Genomic DNA, 22,333 nt, shown 5'->3' with positions numbered 1-22,333 from the left:
CACCCTCCTCTGGTGTGGTGTGGCATTTGCGCGTGCGTGTGCGTGCGTGCGTGCGTGCGTGCGTGTGTGTGTGTGTGTGTGTGTGTAGTTCGGAGGTTGACATCAGGCATATTCCCCAATCACTTTCTATTTTTGAGACATTGCCTCTCACTGAACCTGGAGGTCACTGATTCAGTTAGACTGGCTGGCCAGTGAGCCCCAGAACTCTGTCTCCATCTTCCTAATGCTAGGGTTACAGGAACAGCCAGCCAGACCCATCTTTTTTTAATGTAGGTGCTGGGAATTGAACCCGGGACCTTGTTCTTGTATGGCGAACACTTTACGGCTGAGTCATTTCCCCAGTTCCTCTTGTGTATTTTTTAAAATGTAATTGATTTTTTTTTTTTTAAATTTACTTATTTATGTATACAGTGTTTTGTCTGCATGTATGCCTGCAGGCCAGAAGAGGGCACCAAATCTCATTACAGATGGTTGTGAGCCACTATGCGGTTGTGGGGAATTGAACTCAGGACCTTTGGAAGAACAGCCAGTGTTCTCCAGCCTGTGTATTTTATTTTCATTTTTTTTTTAGTACAGAGGTAGGAGAGGCAAAAGGAGCTTTCCCTCCTTCACCCTCCGTCCCAGACTCACATCCTTCCCTCTTCTGGAGTGACTTCTCTCTCCCTAAGCCCCATTCTGCCCCCCACACCTGCAGGTGCAGGGCGAGCCGATCTACAGGGCGAGCCATCTCAGTGGCTCCCGTCTTGTCTGCTTTCACTGTGCCAGCCCCACCCAGTGCCTCCTCCCACATCAGAACTCAAGGGCAATCCTGTGTTCAGCTTTCTACATGTGGAAAAGGTTCAAGTTCTCTGGGTGACCCACATGTCCATATGTGGACCCCTTTCAGACTTCCTCCTCCAGGAGCCCCAGGTAACCGACAGAGATGGGTCATACACATTGGGAAGCCAAGCACATCTCGTTTACTAGGGTAAGATCTGTAGGTGAAATAACAGCACACACAGAGAAACCCACGGGCAGAGTCCACCCCAAACACAGTCAGACACCAAAGCAGAAAAAGGCCTTTGGAAGGTTCCCATGAAAATCAAAGGGGAGCTTTGTTGCTCATAGATTTAAACAGAAAACCATATAAAACCAACCCATAAATATATATATTATATATGTATATATATATATATATATATAAAATTGCAAAATAAAACCCAAGAGCCTAACCATCCAACTGCACATCAGTGGCTCAATGTATTAGCATATAGAAAGGCAGAACCATTTGTGGGGAAGATGTGTGATCTTGGGGGAGGGTGGCATGTCACAGCACAGAATATTACATGGAATCCCTCTTCAAAACCTCACAGTATTAGGAAAAGCCAAACACAGACAGCCTATGTACAAGGGAAGACAGGAAGTCATACTCTCATGTGACGATTGTCCAACAGACATTTCACCAACACCACCCACAGCATTACTTACGAGACACTGCACTCCCTGCCCAGCCTGGGTTCCTGTGACCCTGTAACCTATGGTGTCTGCCTCACCCACTCTGCTAACCTCTTCTCAGAGAGGAAGGACCCTGGAACTCATCACCTATAGCAGTTTAAGGAATTTACAGACAGGGCAATCTTGTGGTATGAGTCATCAACACAGTAAGACCCACAGGCACAAGGTGGCATTGAAATGAGGGTCTGGGGCTTCTCCAAACTTATTGCCATCATACAAGGGTCTGTGATGTTTTCCAAGTGAGACCCCCTTGGCTTAGGTCCAGCTGCCACACTGGTTCATGTTAAAGGGGCCACAGGCTAGTTTGCTGGAGGGGAGACTAATTTAGGTCCTTCCCAACATTCCTTGAGTTTTGGCGATGTCATCTCTACCCAAGAGACAAGAGAAGGATCTTCAGGGTCCAGCCTCACCCAGGTGCATGGGACAGAGAGGGTGAGGAAGGGGCTGAAGACCTGACTCCCATGGAAGACTCTGCCTTCCCAGGCTAGCCTGCACTTGAGCTCTCCCAGTATCATGAGCCCCCTCTATCTCTGGCCCTAAGTTCTCAAAGTGATGACCCAATTTGTGGGAGAACCTTGAAGACCACTGGCACAAAAGTCAATTTGGCAAAAACCTAATGCAACCCCTATGTGAATGAGGCAGGACATGACTTCCATAGTTTCTAGGAACATCCAAATACTGAGTCTTGTCCCTACGGGAAGAAGCCTACCAGGGCACTGCCAATGCAAAGATGATCCTTTGTCCACTGAAGGATATCCCACTGTGGGAGGTCCCCACAGACTTCTGCACAAGGTGGCCTTCCCAGTAAGGGGCAGAAGGTAGTCAGGAGCCTTGGGAACAGAGCTCTATATGTGACCTCTCATTCCTGACAGGAAGAGCACCTCATCCTAATTAGATAGGGCCCTGGGAAGCAGTCTCATTGGAGAAAGAGGATGTGCACACAGAAAACAAATGGACATGTTTCGAGAATTTCAGTTGCCTCTGGACCCTTCCTTTTCATATTAAATCACCTGTTTCAGACCACACACAGAGCAGGCATGATGGCCTATTAAGCTGTGAGGTACCCCATCCCATCCATGGGAACAGAGAGCAGATAACTGACATTTCACTCAGCTCTCAGGTTTTCTGAATTGCATGGGGGTCATAGAGAGTTCAGTTGGGCTTAGTGACAAGAAATGCTGTAAGAAGCCTCATGGCCTCTCTGGCCACAGTGGATGGTAACTACGCCAAGAGCCCAGAGTATTTGTGGGGACCACATGTATACAATGAGCAAGGGGGGAACGTTTCAATAGTCCTGTTCGGCTGTCAAGATCTCATTACATTTGGTTTAGGACTAAGACATAAAACTCACACCTATGAAAAAGCCTAGCACAGTGGCCTCCAGAGGGCCGTGTCCTGTCCCTAAGCAAACGTTCCCGAGAAGTCCAAATGTAGCTCTAAACTTTAATACTCAGGAGCCCATGGTTCCTTCAGACGCATTTTAGCACTTCTGCTCACATCAACAAGAGCAGTGGCCCTGTTACCACGTTGCCATCCCATGGGGGTTAGGTTCAGGCATAGTCTCCATGACTGGGTGCTCAGAGCAGTGCCTTACAATGGGTTTGTGAGAGACTCGTGGTCCTCATCCATGTCCCTCACATCCTCTGTCCACAGAGCAAGGACTTCATACTCATTACCAAGTGTCATCTGGCTCTTCCAATGGTTTCAGAAGGACCAGACCTTGGGTCAGATGTAAAGAGCCCAGATCTAGGCTGGAGTGCAGTTTTGGGGGAGGGTCACACAAAATGGGTAGCCCCCGCAGATCACAACCGCTCCTAGCATGTGACATCATGGGGACAGGATTGCCTCTCTGTCCTGCTCCTGTACAGCTGGGTGTGGAGACAGGCCAGGAAGCCACTTCACTTTTCCAATCAGCTGGTCACACAGTAGCACCAGTGCCCTTCTCAGTAGCAGTTAACAGTGGCTCGGTGAGAAACAAGCCAATGACCAGTGAACTCTGAGCTTACACACACCCCTCCCCAGCAGTTGAACCTTGAAACAACTTTTACACAGAGCCACAGAAATGCCCTGTCTGGGCTGTACGGCCATTTCTACAATCCTCTGAGCTGCGCACGTCACATCCTTTACGTACAGGGAAGGAGGAACTAGATGAAATGTCTTTATACTCCCATGATCTCATCCCAAATCAAAATAGGGCCTGAGGCTGAGAACCCAGCATTATTAGCTCATTGAAATCTTCAGATGTTTTTAATCCCCCAAATTCCATGAGAGGAATTCTAAGCTAGAAACTCACTGGTGCAGTGGGGGGGAACACAGCAGGAGATCAGCCAGCAGCCTTACCCACACACTCCCCATTTGGTCACCAAAGGGACTCTACAACACACTTCTATTTATGATTCTACCCTAATTAACAGCCCTCAGTGTCCGGGACATGGTAAAACTCAGGTCTTGCACACAGTCTACAAGTCTTCTTATGACCCAGCCCTGTCCACCTGGGATGTAAACCACTTCTAACACGTTTCTCATGATGCTCTGACAATACCGTGTGTCCCAGAAGGGCAGAGTGTGGAGTCCTGTGCTCTCACATCTGTCTACTTCTGCTGACCTGTTATTCCCAAGTTTCTGTTTTTAAAACCTAATTCAGTCATCAATTTTCTGGAAGGCTTCCCTTTGCCCAACCCCAAGAAGACTAGATGGGCAGTCATTGCTGCCCTGGCTCACCTGGGTACCCTGCCTGCTCTGTAACTTGTCTACATATCGCACATGCTCACAGATGAGTGTTTCCTGAACATATGAGGAATAAACAGATGGGTGACTATGAGCTGAACTCATGGCCTTGACCCCAATGGTAACACTCCAGCAAAGCTCTGACATTTTAACCTAAGCAAGCCTCACTGCCATAAAGGTAATAAAGGGAGCATGTTGGGCAGAGACAATGGACTTCATCCTGATCATCAGCTCATAAATGCTGCCTCTTCGGGGTTGACACCTCTTATCTTTTTTTTTTTTTTTAAGTGTCTGATACAAGTGGATAGTTAATGAATATTCAGAGAAAATGAATGAATAAATGTGCGATCTTATTCCTAAGAAGGCAGCTCCTGCAGGAAGACAGAAGTCTGAGCATTCACACACAGGGCCATTGGGTTATCTGTCATTAGACTTGACCCAACCAGGAAGCAGAACGAAAATGGGGCCTGGGCAGCAGCCACAAATCAGCCCCGGGTTCTCAGATCTGCTCAAGGGACAGCCAGCCAAGTGTGGTGGGATTTCCTGCTGCAGCCAAAGGGTTCAGCTCTCTGTTGTCAGAGGTAGAGATCTCACCACCACTCAGTCACCAGCAGCTGACTGCATCACTTAGGGCAACAACAGGTGATCTCTCTCACATCATGGCAAGTGCTAATGCCACACAGTCAAGACCAGTTACAGAAATGGCTAGTGGACCAAAGCCACTGTCCATTCACCACAGTTGGGAAGAGCTTGGCTCAGATTGACCTGGGTTCAAACCTAGCCTTCGGATCTTGCTCAGCAAGTCAATTACCCCTGATGGGGTTCAGTTTCCTTACCACAAAAAGGGAGGAATGGGGTATTGAGAGGGCAGAGGGTAAAGCCTGTAGGGTGTCTGTAGACAGCAAGTGTGCAAAGTGAAAAATGAGTCAAGAAATTTCAAAAATACCTTTACAATAATCAGGACAAAAAGAGAAATGCTCTTTGAAGACACTGTGCTTTAAGGAAGATGGATTATCTTGGAGCCGGAAGCGCTCATTAGCCAACACTACTCCTTGGGAGGATATGGAAAACTGGCACTGGCAACTAATGTAACAGCTGTGCCTATCGCAAGAGAGTGATGGTATTGGGAATGCCAGGCATGTCTCTGAAAGCTGGTGAGAGAATTAACCCAGAAAGACTCATTTCTGTCCTTTGCTGGACCTTCAGTAATTCAGAGTTGGGACCCAAAGAGCCAAGGTCAAGGTGCCAAGAGTAAAATGCTCTGGTCTATGGGCAAGGGCTCCTGGGTATTCGGGAAGGCCAAAGGACACCTGGCTGCAAGGCAAGGTGGAGGCAGGTGCCGCCCTGCAAACCATGCAAACTCAAAGAGGCATTTGACCCCCTCACATAGCTCAACCCCAGCACAAGATTTAGATGTCCTCAGCTTTCTCCCCTGAGCGTGAGACTTTTTCTTATGCTACAGTTAGGTTTAATTTTGTAGCCTGTGAGATGTGCAATACAGACAGGCCAGGAGCCTAGGCTCTTAGATGGATGGCCCCCTGTCCACTCATTAAGCTGACTTGGCTTGCCCTCTCTCTGTCTGTTCTTAGGTTCTTCCATCCATCACTCAATGGGTTCCACGTCAAAAGCTCAGGATTAGTGTTTGGAAAAGTACAAGCTAAGCCATCAGCCAGGGGATCAGAGATTAACTTCTATTGTGGGGAGGGGAAGCAGGCCAGTTTGCCTGGTTACTTTGAGCAGGGGAAGGGACCCAAAATGGAAGAGAGAAGATGGCTTCTTGCTGTGGAGACAGTTCCATCAGCAAGAGGCAGGATTCCTGGGAAGAGATGGATCTTACTCAGAGGAAGCCTTGGCCTATGAGCATTCGTGACCATGCCCGGTGCTTGGCCTTCCTGCCCTGGGCTCAGGTTGGCAGGTGGTGTCCTAACAGAGGCAGCCCAGGACTAGGCAGTGTTGAACAGAGGACAGAGCATGACCATGGGAGTCAGGAAGCTCAAATCTAGGGTGGGCTCTGCCACCAACTAACTGTGACTGTGGGCAGGACAGCTGGCTGCTCTGGGAAGGCTGGCTCTAACTCCCCTCTGAGTGTGATCCCAGGTCCTTCTCTATCCCTCACTGGCCCCGGGCTCCAGGGCAGAGCAGGAGAAGGGAGGGAAGGAGGGCAGGGATGCAGTGAGCCACTGATCAGGATTCCACCTTCTCCTTCTTCTTGCTCTTCTTCAGGAAGGAAGGGGTTCGGAATTTCTTTTTCTTTTTGGAGGGTGACTTGGAGGGCGAGCCCTCTGGGGACAAGGGGCCGCTCGTAACTGACTCGGTTTTGTCTTTCTGGCTGTCACCATCAGTGTCAGCATTGGTGGTCATCTGGCCCAGTCCTTTGCTGAGGACGTCTTCTGCACTCGGCTCCTCCTCCTTCCCGTTAACCACCACCCCTTCCGATTTCGCTGGCTCGGGCTCTGTGGTGGCTTCACCATCTTCTGTCTTCTTGGCATCTAGGAAAAGACCAGAAGACCCAGCCTATAAGATTTCATGCAGGCAAGTGTTCTAGGGGAGTTCTGGAGCCAGGGGTGGGCAAGCTGGCTTGAGGTGGGAGCAAGGATCCTGGAACAGAGGAAGGATGGAGTTCTCACTTTACACCACCTGCCTTGGGGAAAGCACCCTGGGCAGGTGGAACTCCAGGTTCCTGTCTACATATTGAAATCCATGTTGGTTTCTGAACAGGCATTTAAATCCAGGTACTGAGTGAGAATGAGGAGGCATGCCCAAGGGAGGAGAGAAGCCATGGGCTGCATGTCCTGGTTGTCTCAATGGAAGCATTGTGGTAAGCAGCCCTGTTGCAGCAATCAAAACATGGTGATCACAGGTCTTCATACCTATGCAGCAGCAGGGAACTTAGGAAGCAGTGTCTTCCCAGGGGGTAGAGAGGAGACACAGGAAGGATCCAACGTTTCCATAATAGAATCGGTAACCCAAGGGGTTCCTTTCATTCTAGTGGCTGCCAGGGTTCAGGTCTCTATTCTGTCTGGAATTACTAGGATCCATATTGAAGGGCAGCATGCTTAGATCCCAGGCACTCAAGTCCCCAGCTGTCCCTTCTCCCCAACTATGCAGGCTTTGAAACTCCCGTGGAAAGAGGAAGGAGGGAACTGTAACGCCCACCACAGACACTGAAATGCAGAAAGTACCTCAAAGACTGCCTGGCTCCCTCTTCCCCACTTCACAGCTCAAACCAGAGAACTCCACAAGAGCAGGCTCAGGTCCTGACTTCTGCCTCCACATGCTTCCCATCCATGGGTTGAGAGGCCTGCTGGTGTGTGTACAAGTGTGCTGTATATGCTGAGCACTGCTGTGTGGTGTGCAAGAGGTGAGCACTTGAGTGTGGTGTAGATTATGAATATATGCATGTGCATGATGTGTGTGTGTGATGTGTGCGTGTGTGTGTGTGTGTGTGTGTGTGTGTGTGTGTGTGTGCATGTGCGTATGGTGGGATCATGGGTACCTCTGAGTTGGAGCACCTCAGAAGGATTAGCACATGCTCTGCTATGTAGGAATGTAAGCAGCAGGGGAAGGGGAAGCCACGCTGCAGAAGTGGGTCAGAAACCTAGAGTCCACACTGCAGAGTGACTTGTGACTACCATCTGTGTGGATGGGGGTGAGCTTGGGGCAGTCAGGACAGTCAACCTGGCAAGCTCTTACAGTGAGGCCTCTTGTTCCTTCTCAATCCGGCCCTGCCTGAGCCTGGGTTCCTTTTTAGTATGGGAGCCTGTCAACATCTGCAGTCTTGCCTCCTGCACCCGGAGCTCTGTCTCCTCGCCTCCATGTGTATTCCCGCGGCTGTCACCTGGCAGCACACTGCAATGCCTCACATCCGTCAGGACAAGGTCCTCCCCTCACTCTCAGTCTTCCCCCACCTTCCACTCAGTCTAATCTACCGTCAGTCCCTTGACCCTTCCCTGTCCCTGTTCCCTGTCTGGGGAGGACCCTCTCTCCTCTGTGTCCCCAAACCTAACCTCATACAATAGATCTGTTTAAATGTTTGGTCTTCCTCAATGTCTTTGCTGACCTCATCTCCACTTCCAGGTGGAACTTATCCTTCTGTCCTTCTGCCTCCACCATAGAAACTTCTATCCCTAACTTCAGGGTGATTACACGTGTCTGTTTGAGTATATCATCTCCCCACTCTGCACAGGAAGAGGGCGAGGCTGTGCTGATTATGTGCCCAGCTCCTGGAAGGCACCCGAAGAGTGTCTATGGACCCACAGATGACAGACTACATTGAGTGCACAGGCGAACGTGGTAAATGAATGCGTCAAACACTTGTTCACCTCATCCTCCATCATGTCCACCCCAGTGCAAGTCTTCCAAGTCAAGATGGACCCGCATATACAAACACACCCCGCCAAGTGTTATCCTTTGTCCTCTGGTTCCTTCTCCTGCTCTCTTCCTCCCTCTCTCCCTCCCAGGCTCTCCAGCCTCCCTCTTTTGCAACTCCACAACAAAAGCCTCATTTGAGTGACATACTTTTAGACCTATTTCTCAAGCTCCAGCATGGCTATCATCCCCTAAGATGATTCTCGCTGTCCACTAGAGGAGCTCTGCTTCCTGCTCAAACTGTCATTTGCTTCCCTCATGGTGACTCATGGCCTCGCTGTCATTCTGTCCTTCTCCCAGGCACCTGTCTATGTCTCTTCAGCCATACCAACCAGCCTACTGATCCAGCCCTTGGTGTGTGTGCTGTCTTAAGACTGCAACATTAACAGAGCATGCCCAGTGTACCCACCACCACAGGGGCAGAGACGACTGGAGAGCTAGCTAGAGAGGTGGGGCAGGCTTCAGATAGAAGCAGGTAATGAGCTCCTGGGAAACACCCCAGACTGCCTCTAAGAGCCACCCCCCACCCCCGCCCCGTGTGAGCAACTCCAGAAGATGAGGTTAAGGAGTGGCTGAGAGAGAACCCAAGAGACAGGTTCAGTAGGAACTCATGTTTGCTTGAGTGGGGTGCTTGGGGTGCTCATGGAATAGGGGACACTTGGAGGAGGAAGAAGGGACAGCTGCTGTGAAGTTGTGAGTTCTATCTAAAGAGGATGACCAGAGCTGGGCGGTGATGGTGCACACCTTTAATCCCAGCACTCGGGAGGCAGAGCCAGGCAGATCTCTGTGAGTTTGAGGACAGCCTGGTCTACCAAGCAAGTTCCAGGAAAGGACAAAGCTACAGACAGAAACCCTGTCTAAAAAAAAAAAGAAAAAGAGGATGACCAGGAAGATCTATTCCTTGCCACCCTCCACCCCCAGCCTCCAACCACTTTGTCTACCTGTGACCCTGTGACGGTTTTGTGTTGATTTAACTGAGTTAAGGAATCGTGGGTTAAGAGCTGCTAAAACATTTCTTTATCTACTCTATCAATATGCTGGGTGTCAGCCAGCCCAGCAAGGGCCCAACAGAACCAGTAGGTGATGGGAAAACTCCCTCTACTTGGGCTAGGATATCTATGTTCTGCTTCAACAAGGTTCCAATTCTCAGATCTCTGGCTGAGGGTGAATACAACTGCCAGATTAGGGAATTAGGTTTGCAGCTTACACATCCTATGGTATGATGGTGCAGCCCCCACAGTTCCATAGTGCACTGTCTTCCCTTCTGAATCTGTATGTGTCCCACTGGCTCTGGTTCTCTGGAGAGCCTCACTTCGGTTCTCTTCCAGGAATGTCCACCCCCCTAGCTTCCTGGCCTCCACCCCAGCACAGCCCACCTCACTCCTGCCCACAGTCCAAGTACACATCTCCCCAGAGTTTGGCTCAATTACACTCTGTCTGTGCAGCTCCCCCTGAGATCAGCAACTACCTTGCCCTCCTCTGAGCGCGATGCTGAGTGCGCATTTTACATTGCTGTGTGCCATCTCTGTTCTCCATTCAGAACATGAACTCTCTCTCATTTCTTTGTGGCCATCTTCTGGTCAGCAGCCACATGGTTGAGCCTTTCTCTGTGTGAGGCCAGATGCCGGTTCCACAGAGGATACCTGGCCTCTTCAGGAACATGCTCATCTATCCGCCCTGGGTTAGACACATGACTGCTGGCCTGGCCTGAACTCAGACAGCAACAGCAAGGGAGATAAGGGAGGGGATGGCCTGGAACTGGGTTTGGGGAGGTGCTTCTCAACTCAATGCCAGCCAGACTGGCCTATATTCCAGTGCATGCAGGACTGGTGACTACCATGCATGGTTTATATTTCCCTAATGAAAAGAATGCTCTTCATCATTGCATGCAGAAGCCAAAGAAAGGCTCATTAAAGGTTGGGAAAAAAAGTATTATTCATGATCATTGCTGACACAGTGCCAGGGTATCATGCTGGCCCACAAGGCACTCAAAGTACAGAGCAGGGAGCAGGGAGCTAGCAAGCAGAAGTGCCTGGTGAGGCTCTGTGAGCAGGAGATTGGCCAGGAGAGCTCTGCACCAGTTCTATCCTCATTTTAATTCCAGAACATTGGTGTTTGAAAGAGTGGTCCAGATTCAACTTGTGCAAATGCAGCCTTTCTCCATGTTAGGCCCTGAAGCAGACAGTGGGTTACAAAGTGTGTGTGTGTGTGTGTGTGTGTGTGTGTGTGTGTGTGTGTGTGTGTGTGTGTTTTGCCTCACATGTTAGGCAAGTGCTCTACCATTGAGCCACATCCCCACCTCTCTAAATTTCTGTTTTTATCAAGTCATCAGGCCATTTTGACATAAAAAGACCCTTGGCTTCACAGTGGGACATTGGGAGTTCAGAATACGCTCCTTTTACTGACTCACCTAGGCTGAGACTCCAAGTTCCCCCAGTACTAGATATACTGTTGGCATGTGGGACAGTCAGGCCCTAGTGTGCAGAGCCTCTTGGTGTTGACAGGCTCGTGTAGCCCCTGTTGGCTCCATGACTTCTGGTAGCAATTAGCATGCAGGCAAGTGCTGCAGGGCTGGGCTTAAGCCAAAGACCTAAGAAGGTCTAGAAACTTCTGCCTGACAGCTTTGGGAGACATAGGCCACCATGGATAAAGAAAATGTGGAGGGTAGGAAGTGTGGAACACAGAGACAGAGACCAATTCTGCCACCCCAGTATCTCTGTTGAGCCCTGCTTCTCCCTGTCCCCACCACGGTACCAGCCATGTGTGTGTACTGTCTTAGAAGTCCTGGACTAGTCATGCTCATGGCTGATTGTATGTGGTCTTGGCTGATATCATACAGGGCTAAAGATCTATTAAGCTAAGCCTAGTCAACTCTAGTCTATTCACAGAAGAACTAGCTCACTGAGGACCATGACTGGATAGTGATCGGATGCTACAGAGCTAACCTGCCCAAGTCTTGGAGGCTAACAGTATCAGTGACTAATAAGTTCTTACAATTCAAAGAGCACAGTCCTTAATAAGAATGGTTTTATGTGAGCACATTGCAAAATTGCTAATTTTCTCCTAACACACACTCACTCTCTCAGAGGCTCACAGCTGATGTCAGCTGTCTTCCTCGATGGATCTCCGTTTTATTTATTGAGTCAGGGTCTCTCAATTGAACCCAGAGCTCACTGATTGGCTAGACCAGCTAGCCAGTTTGCTCTGGGGCTCCTCTGCCTTTGTCTCTTGAGTTCTGGGATTACAGGGCCTGCCATGCCTGGTTGGATTTCATGTTTGTTCAGCAAGCACTTATATCCATTGTTACCATTTCCCCAGCCCTCTGAAGTGTTTTGAGTGGCAGATTTGAAATAATGGATGAATCCGTGAACATCTGCATGAAACAGGAGCTAGTTCTTTGCAGCTCAGTCTGTGAGGGCCGCGGTCAGTACTTATAGCATCAGTCAGGGTCTAGTGAAAGAGAGGAAGTGTCATGGTGGGCAGGTGTGGAGGAGGAGATGCCTTAGAGAGGCCGATGGAGCAGGGTTCAGTTTCCAGAACATGATGAGGTCTGACATTAGAAAACTCAGCAGGAGAGGACCTGGAGCCCGGTGACAGATGGCTGGAAACAGTCGCCCTTCATCTAATGGATAGGACACATGTGGGAACATGGATAGTGTGCCGGAGTCCTTGCTGCCTGCTCCAAGGACCTGGTCCAGACCACCCAGCCCCACCACCTAGCAGCAGCTCACACCTACATCATGTTGTGTCAAGCAAGGTAGCCATGTTCCCAGCTGTCTGTGGCAGTAAAGCATCTTTAGAGAAAACTGTAACTTTTGTTCTTCTACAACTCAAGTGCAATGGGACCCATGAAGGGGGAAGCTTTGGACCAGAGAGAACCAGAACTCTAGTCGTAGTGAGTGTGATACACAATGGTGGGTGGATGGCTGTTCCAGCCATCTGTAGTGGTATTTGCTCCACCCATGACCTTGGGCTATATGGCAGATGAGGTGCTTTTTGCCATTGTAGTTGTACATGACCTCTTAAAAGGAAAGGGAGAGGGCTCACAAGCCCTTCTCCCTGCTTCCTGCCTTCTGGTGTGATCGAACTGCCAGGTGGATTTGCTTCCGGTCAGATCAGAGGATGACTTCAGCTGTCTGCTCAGTTCTGTCTTCGTGAGTGTATTTCCTCAATTTATCCTAGTAAATTTCCCTAATACTTCTTAAGCAGACTCCTGTGGATTACTCATATTATCCATTCACACTCTTCCTGTTTTCTATCCTTCTCAGGAGTTGACAAGAATCCCCTGATTTGTCCCCCTTCTCAGGCTCTCCCTGTGTCTCCTCCCTGTAGCCTGCATGCATGGACTAATGGACAGACACAGGCCAGGTCTAGAAGGTATCTGAGAGCCTGAGAGAATCCAGGCTCTGTTCAAAGTTCTAGAAGATGCTCGTCAGAGGTGCCAAAGTGGGGCCAGTGGTTAATCCCTGTTGACCATTATGCTCTCCTGCAGCTCCCTATCCCTCTCTATGGGACTTGTCCCCCCCTCCGTGTGTGTGTGTGTGTGTGTGTGTGTGTGTGTTCATGTGTGTCCACATCCCTTACAGGAAGCCTAGTCCATGCACAGCACAGGTGGAATTGGTCATGGATTTTACATCTAAGAGGCTTTCCAAAGGCGGGGCTGTGAGATGCAAGAAGAAAACCTTGGGTGTGTGGGGGGAACAGATTTCTTTTGAAAAGCTCCTCCGTCCCTGTTGCGAGTGCCAGGTGAGTTAGGAAGTGGCCTCTCTATACTTACTACAGAGACAAGTATTCAGACTCAGAGGAAAGTCCTTTGAGGAAAGCACAAATGGGAAGAGAAAGGAAGACATTGTGGGCAGGTTGACAACACAAGATGAGACACAGTGAACACATACAGCCGTGGAGAGCAGGGAGAGACATCCACTTGGGGCTCCGGCTTCAAGCAGATGGGTTTTCTCCAGCAAGCCTGGGCCTGTCTGCAAGGCAGTGATTGGCTTGGAGAGGAAGCTCAGGGTGGAGATGCTACCAGAATCACACACGTGACCCATCACCTAGGAAGGGGATCCCAGCAGCCCAGCAGAACATGTTCTCTGGGTGGCATGGTGTCCTCTCGGATGGAGTTTCTCAGGGGACTCAGTGAGCAGCATGGAGGTGGCGAGGGACCACAACAGCATTGTTACCATATACCCATTAATCCTAGTTAGGTCCTCGTTCAAATTATTCCCTCACTTCTTCAAAGCTGCTGCCATCAGCAGTACCCCTAGACACAGAACTGTAACAAGGGGGAGCATTTGACATACAAGGCAACTGAGGCACAGAGTGGGTCTCTGAACTCCTCAAATTAGCAGTTTGGTCGGGCCTGGAATTCTACTGTCTAAACTCCTGTCTCTCTAATGACACTGTTTTCAGCTGGTTCCCATTTTAGAGTGCCCTGGACAAATGCTTTGGGTGAGATCCAGGCCACAGAACCACCCAAGTTCACCAGGGGATCCCAATGCTCAGTCATGGCTGGGAATGACACCATCAGGTCATGCCCCCTGAGAAATGCAGAGTCTCAGGCCCCATCTCAGACCTGACAGAGCAGAGCCTTCATTTTAAAGAGATCCTTCCCCACATCAACACCCAAGGACCAGATGGGACAACTGGCCGCTGGGGATGGGGAGGCTATGGGCCAGTCCTTTATCTCTGCTTGGAAGGGCTTTGGCTGTGTCAGCATTGTTTACTAATAAGACAAACCAAATCTTACCCAGATTGCCTAGAACTGTCTGAGAGGAAGCATTTCCCATGGGAGCAAGGCCACCCTCCCCCTACAAACCCTTACAGACTACCAACAGTTCTTTACAGTGTATAGATCACCCACTCTCCCACACAGGTGTCTTTTGAAGCCTGCTCAGCTCTGCTCACCCTCTGAGGCCTTGGAAGGAGAAACTGCTGGACTCTTGGTCCCCTCTTTTGATGGGCTCTTCACTGGAGATGCAGGTGTGGACTTCACAGGTGAGCCAGGCTCTTCGGTGGCTGTGTCCTTCTCTCCTGAAAATAACAGAAACCCACCTTAGCACCGAAGTCACAGAGACAAGAGGGGCGGGTGAGCATATAGCCCAATGCTTTCTACTTAGTCACTTCTAGCTGGAGAGTTATTGGGCCCTCCCTTGTTCAGGTTTACCCCTGCTCCTTCCTAGGGAGGCTAATAGGGGGCAGCCAGAGTTACACTTCACCTTGTCTACCACACAGCTGCCCCTGTGAGGAAGTAAGATGCCAGAAGAATGCCATGTGCCAGACCAGCCCCTGGCTCTGCAGGTGCTGCTGCAAAGGACCAGCCCAGAACACTTCCACAGATGGAAGCGGAGCCCCCAGCAACTGCTGGGTCTCCTTAGGAACACCCAGAGCTTTTCCCCAGTAGCTAGCTTGCTAGTTACGTCAGCTAATTCACACCTTCCTTCCAAACAGTCTTACCTAGCACACTTTTCTATTTTTTTCCAACTGGCACATTCGAACTCCAAGCAAGGCAAGAAGCAGTGCTTGAAAAGATGTCTAACCCCAGGTGAGAAGGGGTGGTGGAGGCCCCCCACTCTGGGTAAATTACACCTCAGTCTAAGTGGGTTTCAGGCCCCAGGTGCTCTTGAAGCTAGGAGGCGAGACAGCTCCTTTGGGCAGAGTGGGAGGCTGAGGGGATGCCTTTCTAGCCAGAGAGGGATTTGAGGTAGAGCCTGTGGTGGAGATGACTTGGTTCTGACTAGCCCAGAAAGAAGAAAAAGCATGACCCAGCAAGTCAAGGCACCAGGAGTTTCAACACAGAGGGACTGACTGGACTTCTGGAGGCCTCAGCTGATAGAATCCCGGCTAGCAGGCCCATAGACTCACTCCAGACTTTATATGACTGTCAGACCTATCTCATTACAGCTAACAATTCTAAGTACTTTGTAAGTACAAACTCTGTCATATCCAGTGGAGCAGGGTCATGAAGTCACCAAGGTGCCTGCCCATGGAGCTGTGAGGTGGTGGGCCATGTTTAGCTATGTTCTGCTAATAGCACTATTTGGTGATGGGTCCTGAGGAGTCTGAGCTCTCCCCTGTAGGCTGGCAGGTCCTGCAGCTACGGCTCACACAGATTTACCTTCTTGTTCCTGTTCTAGTTTCTTCCTTTCCACCTCCTTCTTGTACTCCTCCAGCTCCTGGTCGGTGAGTTGGCTGAAGGGGTTGGGCACTGTCTCCTCTGATTCATCTTTGGTATCTGCGTCATCCTTGGACACCAGCTGGCTCTCTGTAGACTGAAAGTTAACCAGAGTGTGTGTTGCTCTCTGACTGCCGTGCTGGGGCCCAAGCTGGGGCTTTTCTCAACTCAGGTGGCAGTCAGCTGTCTTGCTAGGGAAGTGGCAGGTAGCTCCTTGGAACCAAGCTTGGGGCCTTGGGGTAGGGTTCATTCATTCTCCCCATTGCTACAGCCCCTCACACTTTGTAACTGTCCTGGTGAATATAGGGGTCCACCCTTTGCTCTTGAAATGAAACCAAAAGATGCTCCCAAGCAGAAGACACACCTTTATTGCAATCCCATCTATGGACACTTCCAAGCCATGACTGTGCATACATTTGGTTGCCCAGAGTCAGTCAGACAAAGTCTAGCAAGCATAGCATTGGCTAGAGCAAGCAGCATGCCAGGCCCCTCCCCCACTGCCCCTCCCCCACTGCCCCTCCCTGTCTCCCAACAGCAGTGCAAGCCACCGTACACAGCGTTAAGACAGCAAGACACAGGGCGGTAGCATTCCCAGTCCAAGCAGTGAGTCCTGGAGTTCTAGCGACCAAGGGGCCAGATCCTTCCTCGAGGATCTTCAGCTGCCTGTTCGGCAGGCCCTGGCAGGGGCACTGGCGGAACCTCTGTTTTGACATTGGCGGAGTCCCTGACTCAGATCTGACTAGCCGGGACACTTGTAAGCTCTAAGAATCATCTGGTCCCTCTTGCTCAAGGGGAGGACGGAACCACAGACCCTCTCCCTAAGTCAGTGTCCTTACTGCAGCCCATCCAAAGGCATTGCCCAATACCCATGGAGGAAGAACCCAGAGTGAAGCCCCAGGGGAGGTGAGCCCAGAGCACCCAGGGTTTCTGGTCACAGCTCACAGGCTTCATTCCCAAGGGAGACAACCATAGGCTTATTGCAACCAGTTTCAGAGTCAATGGTGAGTTTAAGACAGGTCCCCAGGAGGGGGAGGCAGGCTGATGAGCGCTATTCCTGAGAAGGCAGAGCTGCTTTTGAACACTCCTGCTCTGTGCTGACCTTTCACCCCTCTGGGATGACAGGCCATTTCTATCCCTGACCCTGTGGTGTGTTCCAAGTTCACTACTTGGCTGAGTTGGGAGGGTCAGGAGGCAGGTGTGGATGCATAACCTGCTGCTGCCTGATCTGTAAACACCACATCACATTCACGTGCTCTCCAGAGAGTTACGGGCCCTGGCACTTCCCACTGTTACTGTCCAGGAGAGTGTCACACCCTTTGCAAGAGCCATGATGCCAACTGCACAAGGCAGAATTGCAATGCCACTCTGCTGCCAAGTCCTAGACAAGATGCTATCCCATCTCAAACATAGAAAAAAGCGACGCCATGCTTCCTAACTCTACCTAGGTTTGTATGGACACTCCTTACCCTTCCCACCCCATAGGCACAACAGTCCTGTCCACAACACCCCTCTCACTGTGCCCTGGAACTCTAGCCAGAGGATGCCACATCTGGCCAGATGATGCCACAGAAACACTTGGGCCACCAGAACTCAGAAGGATACTGAGAGAGGACCTTATGGAGTCCAATGGCGGGAGGTGTGGGGCTGGCCGCCAGCAGCCTTCCCATGAGCAGATGGGCTATTACTTGTTGCTCCCTATTCGGTACACCCAGGAGTGATCAACATTGTCCTCCCTGACTTCACAGCTACCGTGTGGTGGCCCTTCACTATGCAGCAAGAGCCCGGCACCTAAGATCATGGGGTGAGCGGACCTGAGGACTCAGGGGTCCCACTGCCCAGCCCCAGGAGGCAGATATGCTTCCCCCTCAGTTGGGGGTGGCTTCTGCTGTACCGGGCTCCGGCTCTTCTCGGCGATGACGCTGGCCAAGAGCTGGGACTGGGGCCCTGCAGACTTTATGTCTTGTCGGTTTTGTTCTCGAATCTGTGTGGAAAGGGGAGAGGAAGGGGTCAGAGCATGGAGGGGCACTCTGGTATCTAGTGAGGCCTGGGAAGGGTTTGACAAGGTCCCTATGGCCAGTAGGCTATCCCCTCTGTTCTAACACGGTCTGCCTGTTGTGAGAGTTCTGCCATACCTGGTCCCAAGCAACTCTGAGTTCATAAAAGGCCACTCTGTGGACACTTCTTTCAGACATACCTAATGTGTAAAGCAAGTGCCCTGCTACACAAATGAGTTACAGAGGACCACAGGACCTTGTAACTCAGCATGAGGCACTGAGCCCAGAATGTAATCCATACATTTTGTAGTGTCATATCAGGGTTACTGGTGAGTTCCCCCAACCCAGGAACTTGGCTTTGTGCTTCTGGGACCCCAGATTCCTTCAGAAAAGCAAGGCAGAGAGCAGACTCACCTTGTTCCTCATGTCCAGCACTTCTTGGGGGTCAGTGTAGAGAGGCACAAATTGGTTTGGGTTTTCGATCCGTATGGGCATGCCACTGCTGGACTTTTCCACCTCGTCAGCTTTCATCCACTGACAAGACAAGGGGTGAGTAAGAGTGGAGTCCACAGGCCAGCGGGGGGACCACCACCATGGGAGGTCAGCAAGCCACTCAGAGTTGTTCTCTCTTTGCATCAGAGCTAAGATGAGTGCTAGATGACCCAGGTATCAAGGAAGGCCAGTGGGCCATGGCAAACATCCGAGAAGAGGGACTGAACACTGGGCAGGCCACCCCTGGGCTTCAGTTCCAGGTAACTGGATTTGCATCTGGTAGAGACCTATTCTGATTGGCTATGGCCACTTTTTTGTTAATGAAAAATCAAACACAATGGGATTAGAAGGATTGCCCAGTGGTTAAAGCACCTGCCATTCAAGCACAAGGCCCACCCATAAGTCCAGCCCTGGAAGGCAGGGACAGGCGATTCCCAGAGCAAGTAAATGTAACCATAATATCTAGCTCTAGGATTATCTTCAAAGAATAAGATAGAAGAGTTATTAAGGATGATTCCAGACATCCACCTTGAGCCACATACATATGTGCATTCATGTACATGCCAAAAAAAAAAAAAAAAAAAAGCAAGCACATTTACCTGTGAAAAACAGAAAGGAAAAAGGAAAAAAAAAATCAAATAGTAGTCCATGTAAATGAGGGAAAAGGGAGAGAAAAGGTAACACATGCTCACCGGCCCCCTCCTCCCGGGTTTGTGCCAGACCCTAGGCCCAGTGTTGGGCACCCTTCCCAGGAGTTTACCCCATGGTTGTGGGGTAAAACACAGATCCCAGTCTCTCTTGAACCTGTGCTAATTGAAGTAGTTCAGTTCTGTGGCCCTCTGGAAAAATCTGCCTCTCACACCCCAAACCTCAATACAGGGGTTCAAGAAAGAGGGGTTAGAGGCTCTGGGGCCTGAGCACAGCCTACAGGAACCTGGAAGAAAATTGCACAACTTGCTTTTCCTCAAATACAACCCATCCCACCCAGGCCGTCCTGACCTCCTCCTCTCACCGTGGTCTTGGGCCGGGGACTGCCCATGTTCCTCTGCACCTCGTCGGCCACGTTCACCCGCAGGTAGGTGTTGGGTGTGTTAAGCCAGCGGGTCTTCTCCTTCTGCTGTTTCTGGGCATGCTGGCGCAGGGCAGGGACTGGGGCGCCGTCCTCTTCAAACACGAAGGCAGTGACTGTGGCCGGGATCTCCACTTCACTTTTGTGTTTTGTTTTCTCTTGGACAAAGGGGTGCCGGTAGGTGTAGCCTGTTCTGTAGCCCTGAGAGGACAGAACCAGAACCAGGTGTTGTGGAGCTGAGAGGGCCACACCTGAACTCACTTCAACCCTAATTATCCACCAGACGACTGAGAAGCCAGGCTAAGATGGCAGGACGTTTCAATTGAGATGGGCCTGGCCAGTCAGGCTCATCATCCCAGCTGATCAGGAGGCTGAGGCAGGAGCATGACAAGTTTAAGGCCTGCCTGGACTACAGAACAAACTCAAGGCCAGCTAGGTAACTTAGCGATTTTCTGCTTCAAAATAAAGCATGAACAAAGGGCTGGGAGTCATGGCTCCATGGCTGGACTCATGCACACAAAAAATTTAAAAAATAGTGAGTTCTGCTTAATGCTCGTGATCTGATGAATTTGCAAGTAGTAGTGCTTTCTGCTACAATAATAATAATAATAATAATAATAATAACAATAATAATTTTGAAGTGCTAGGGCCTAACATATTATGCCATACCAAACACTCATTCTACAGCAAGCCATCCACTCAGTATCCAATATTTTCAAAGTAGCTAACATGAAGATAAAAATAACTTAGATTTAAAATTATGGATGTGTGTGTGTCCTTGTGTAAATTTGTGTGTGCATGTGTTTGCAGGTCATAGAACTGGAAAGGGGATCGTGAGTGAGGAGGAGGTACACAGAGTAGTGCATGTGTGTCACAGGAAAGCAGAGGTGGGGACCGAGGGGAGGAAGAGGAACAATTAGAGGGACGATGGGTGGGGACAGTGGTGAAGTGGGAGAGATGAGAACAGGGTGGAATGATGTGGACGACACCAGGAGGAAACCCATCGCTTTGTATGCTAACCTTAAACAGTCATTTTAAAATAATGTCAAAATGGAGCTGGTTGAAGCTCCTGGTTCATTCACAGCACCTTTCCCCAACATTCCATAGTGAAATCATCTGATTGCGTTAGAACCTCCCTTCCTCTCTTCTCTGAAACTTTAAATGGAATCCTCTGCTTCTCAAAGCTTTGGAAGGATTCCAGTAGGAAGCCACCCACAGTCCTGGGGCTTCTTTTAGGGGCAATGATTCGGCACACAGATGTCGCCAGGAGTCCCCATCTCATCACCAAAGGCATGCTTCATCAGTGTAAAGCCTCCCTCGTGGTCAGCCTCGCAACAGGCTGAGAAATGACTTGGAGGGAACGACAGGAGGAAGAGTATTAATTATTGCAATGACCTTGACATGATAAAGTCAAGCGACCCTGAGGGTGAGGAAGGTGAGTCGAACAGGAATGTCCTGAAATGGGTTGCATTCCTCACCTCTCTGAACAGACCCAACTCCCCACTGTACCCCTCCCTCTTGTGCCTGAAGTCTCTCCTCTGAGTTTCTGTATTATCAACCCAGTCATTAGAAAGGGGATGCTGCCTGCTTGTGCCCTTTAAGGAACCATCCCATTTAATTCTTTATGGGGCTGTGTCTTTCATTCACTGCAACAAAATAATGTAATGTTACTGCCTGGAATAAGGAAGCTAGCTGTGTGCTGGGCTTTCAGTATTAACGCTGTGACATTAGGGATGGAGCAGGATCAACTCCAGAGGAGGCATGGGGTAATAGATATGATGATGATGATGGTGATGGGCTGTGGATATGAGGAGGGGCACTCTGCCTTGACTGAACTGCTGCTTCCCATGGAGAACACAGACAGACAAGAGGATGTCTCAGCACTTAGCAGAGGGAGGCAAGGTGAGCAGTGGAGAAAACTATTGTTCAAGTGAACACAAACTCAAGGCCTTCACCAACTAAACCATGACAGAGGCAGTTCTTGTATATCCCTAGTGTTTGGAGCTGCCCGGTTCTGTGGGCTCAGCCTCCATGGAGTGGTCTGAAGGACTGTACCAGGACACTCACTAAGTTGTCCAGCATCCTCATGAGGGCTTCGAATTCATGCTCTCCCAGCCGGCTCTTCTGCATGGGCCCGAAGGTGCTGCCTGCCCACTGCACAGAGCCCACCTCATGCGGCCTGTGTTTCTCTTGCTCCAGGAGAATGAGGTTCTCAGTTCCTCCAGCACTGGACAGAGCCGACACCTGCGAAGAGATCAGAGCACTTAGAGGTATTCGAAGCCCTTAAAATGTCTGTGGTATGCACAGGGGGCAGTGGGCCACGGAGGAGAATTCAGGATCCAGAAAGGACACTTGTTGGTAATGCACTCATTATCATGGAGCAAAGTATTAGTAATTCCTCTTTAGGTTTAGTTCTTAGAGAACCCAGAGTGGAAGAAATAACAAGTGATAAACCCCAGGAATGAGACGACACAGAGGACTGATTTGGTATCTGGGCTATAGAACACCTAGTACCAAAAATGGTACCTACGATATAGTACCCCGGAGAAGTAACCTGTATCCAGGACATAATGCCTCAGAAGAAAGGCATGCCCAGGATGCCCTTCGGAGTTGTAATTGGTTCTGGGGAAGATGATGCTGGAAAGGGCTCCAAGGAGGACTGTTCATTGTTTTATGGACAAGGTCTCATGTTGTCCAGGCTGGCCTTGAACTTGCTATGTAGTCTAGTCTGGCCCTGAACACCTGTGTTTCCTGCCTCTACCTGCCAAGACCTGGGATTAAAGGTGTCTGCTATCATGTCAATCTGGATCTTCAATCATTGTATGTAATATTTTTTCTTCAAGAGGAGAATATCTGAAGCAAACAGACGTAAGTACTTGTTAAACATGAGTGACAGTGTCATCATTGTATTCTATTTGTTTTTCTGTGTGTGTGTGCTGGTCAGCTCTAAGTCAATGTGATATAAGCCAGGGTCATTTGGGGAGAGGGGGTCCCTGTGGTGATATTGTGTCCCCCAAA

The 22,333-nt window shown here is 50.0% G+C and overlaps 1 protein-coding gene across 2 annotated transcripts in view; it reads right to left on the bottom strand.

The window, feature by feature from the left end:
• Positions 1–936: 936 nt before the first annotated feature.
• Add2 (adducin 2) overlaps positions 937–22,333 on the bottom strand; it is a 102,420-nt gene continuing 81,023 nt past the window's right edge. For both annotated transcript variants that reach the window (XM_036180441.1, XM_036180440.1), the window contains 7 exons: positions 21,383–21,559; positions 19,259–19,516; positions 18,169–18,288; positions 17,652–17,741; positions 15,704–15,857; positions 14,494–14,619; positions 937–6,710 (listed from right to left, as the gene is read on the bottom strand). In XM_036180441.1, coding sequence (XP_036036334.1) covers positions 6,406–6,710; positions 14,494–14,619; positions 15,704–15,857; positions 17,652–17,741; positions 18,169–18,288; positions 19,259–19,516; positions 21,383–21,559 — 1,230 coding nt within the window. In that variant the 3' untranslated portion in view covers positions 937–6,405. The remainder of the gene's footprint in view (positions 6,711–14,493; positions 14,620–15,703; positions 15,858–17,651; positions 17,742–18,168; positions 18,289–19,258; positions 19,517–21,382; positions 21,560–22,333) is intronic.

The sequence above is a fragment of the Onychomys torridus genome, chromosome 3 (assembly GCF_903995425.1).
Source record: "Onychomys torridus chromosome 3, mOncTor1.1, whole genome shotgun sequence".
Lineage (NCBI taxonomy): Eukaryota > Metazoa > Chordata > Mammalia > Rodentia > Cricetidae > Onychomys > Onychomys torridus.
The sequence above is the reverse complement of the archived record's forward strand: the minus strand, read 5'-3'. Positions and strand labels throughout refer to the sequence as shown.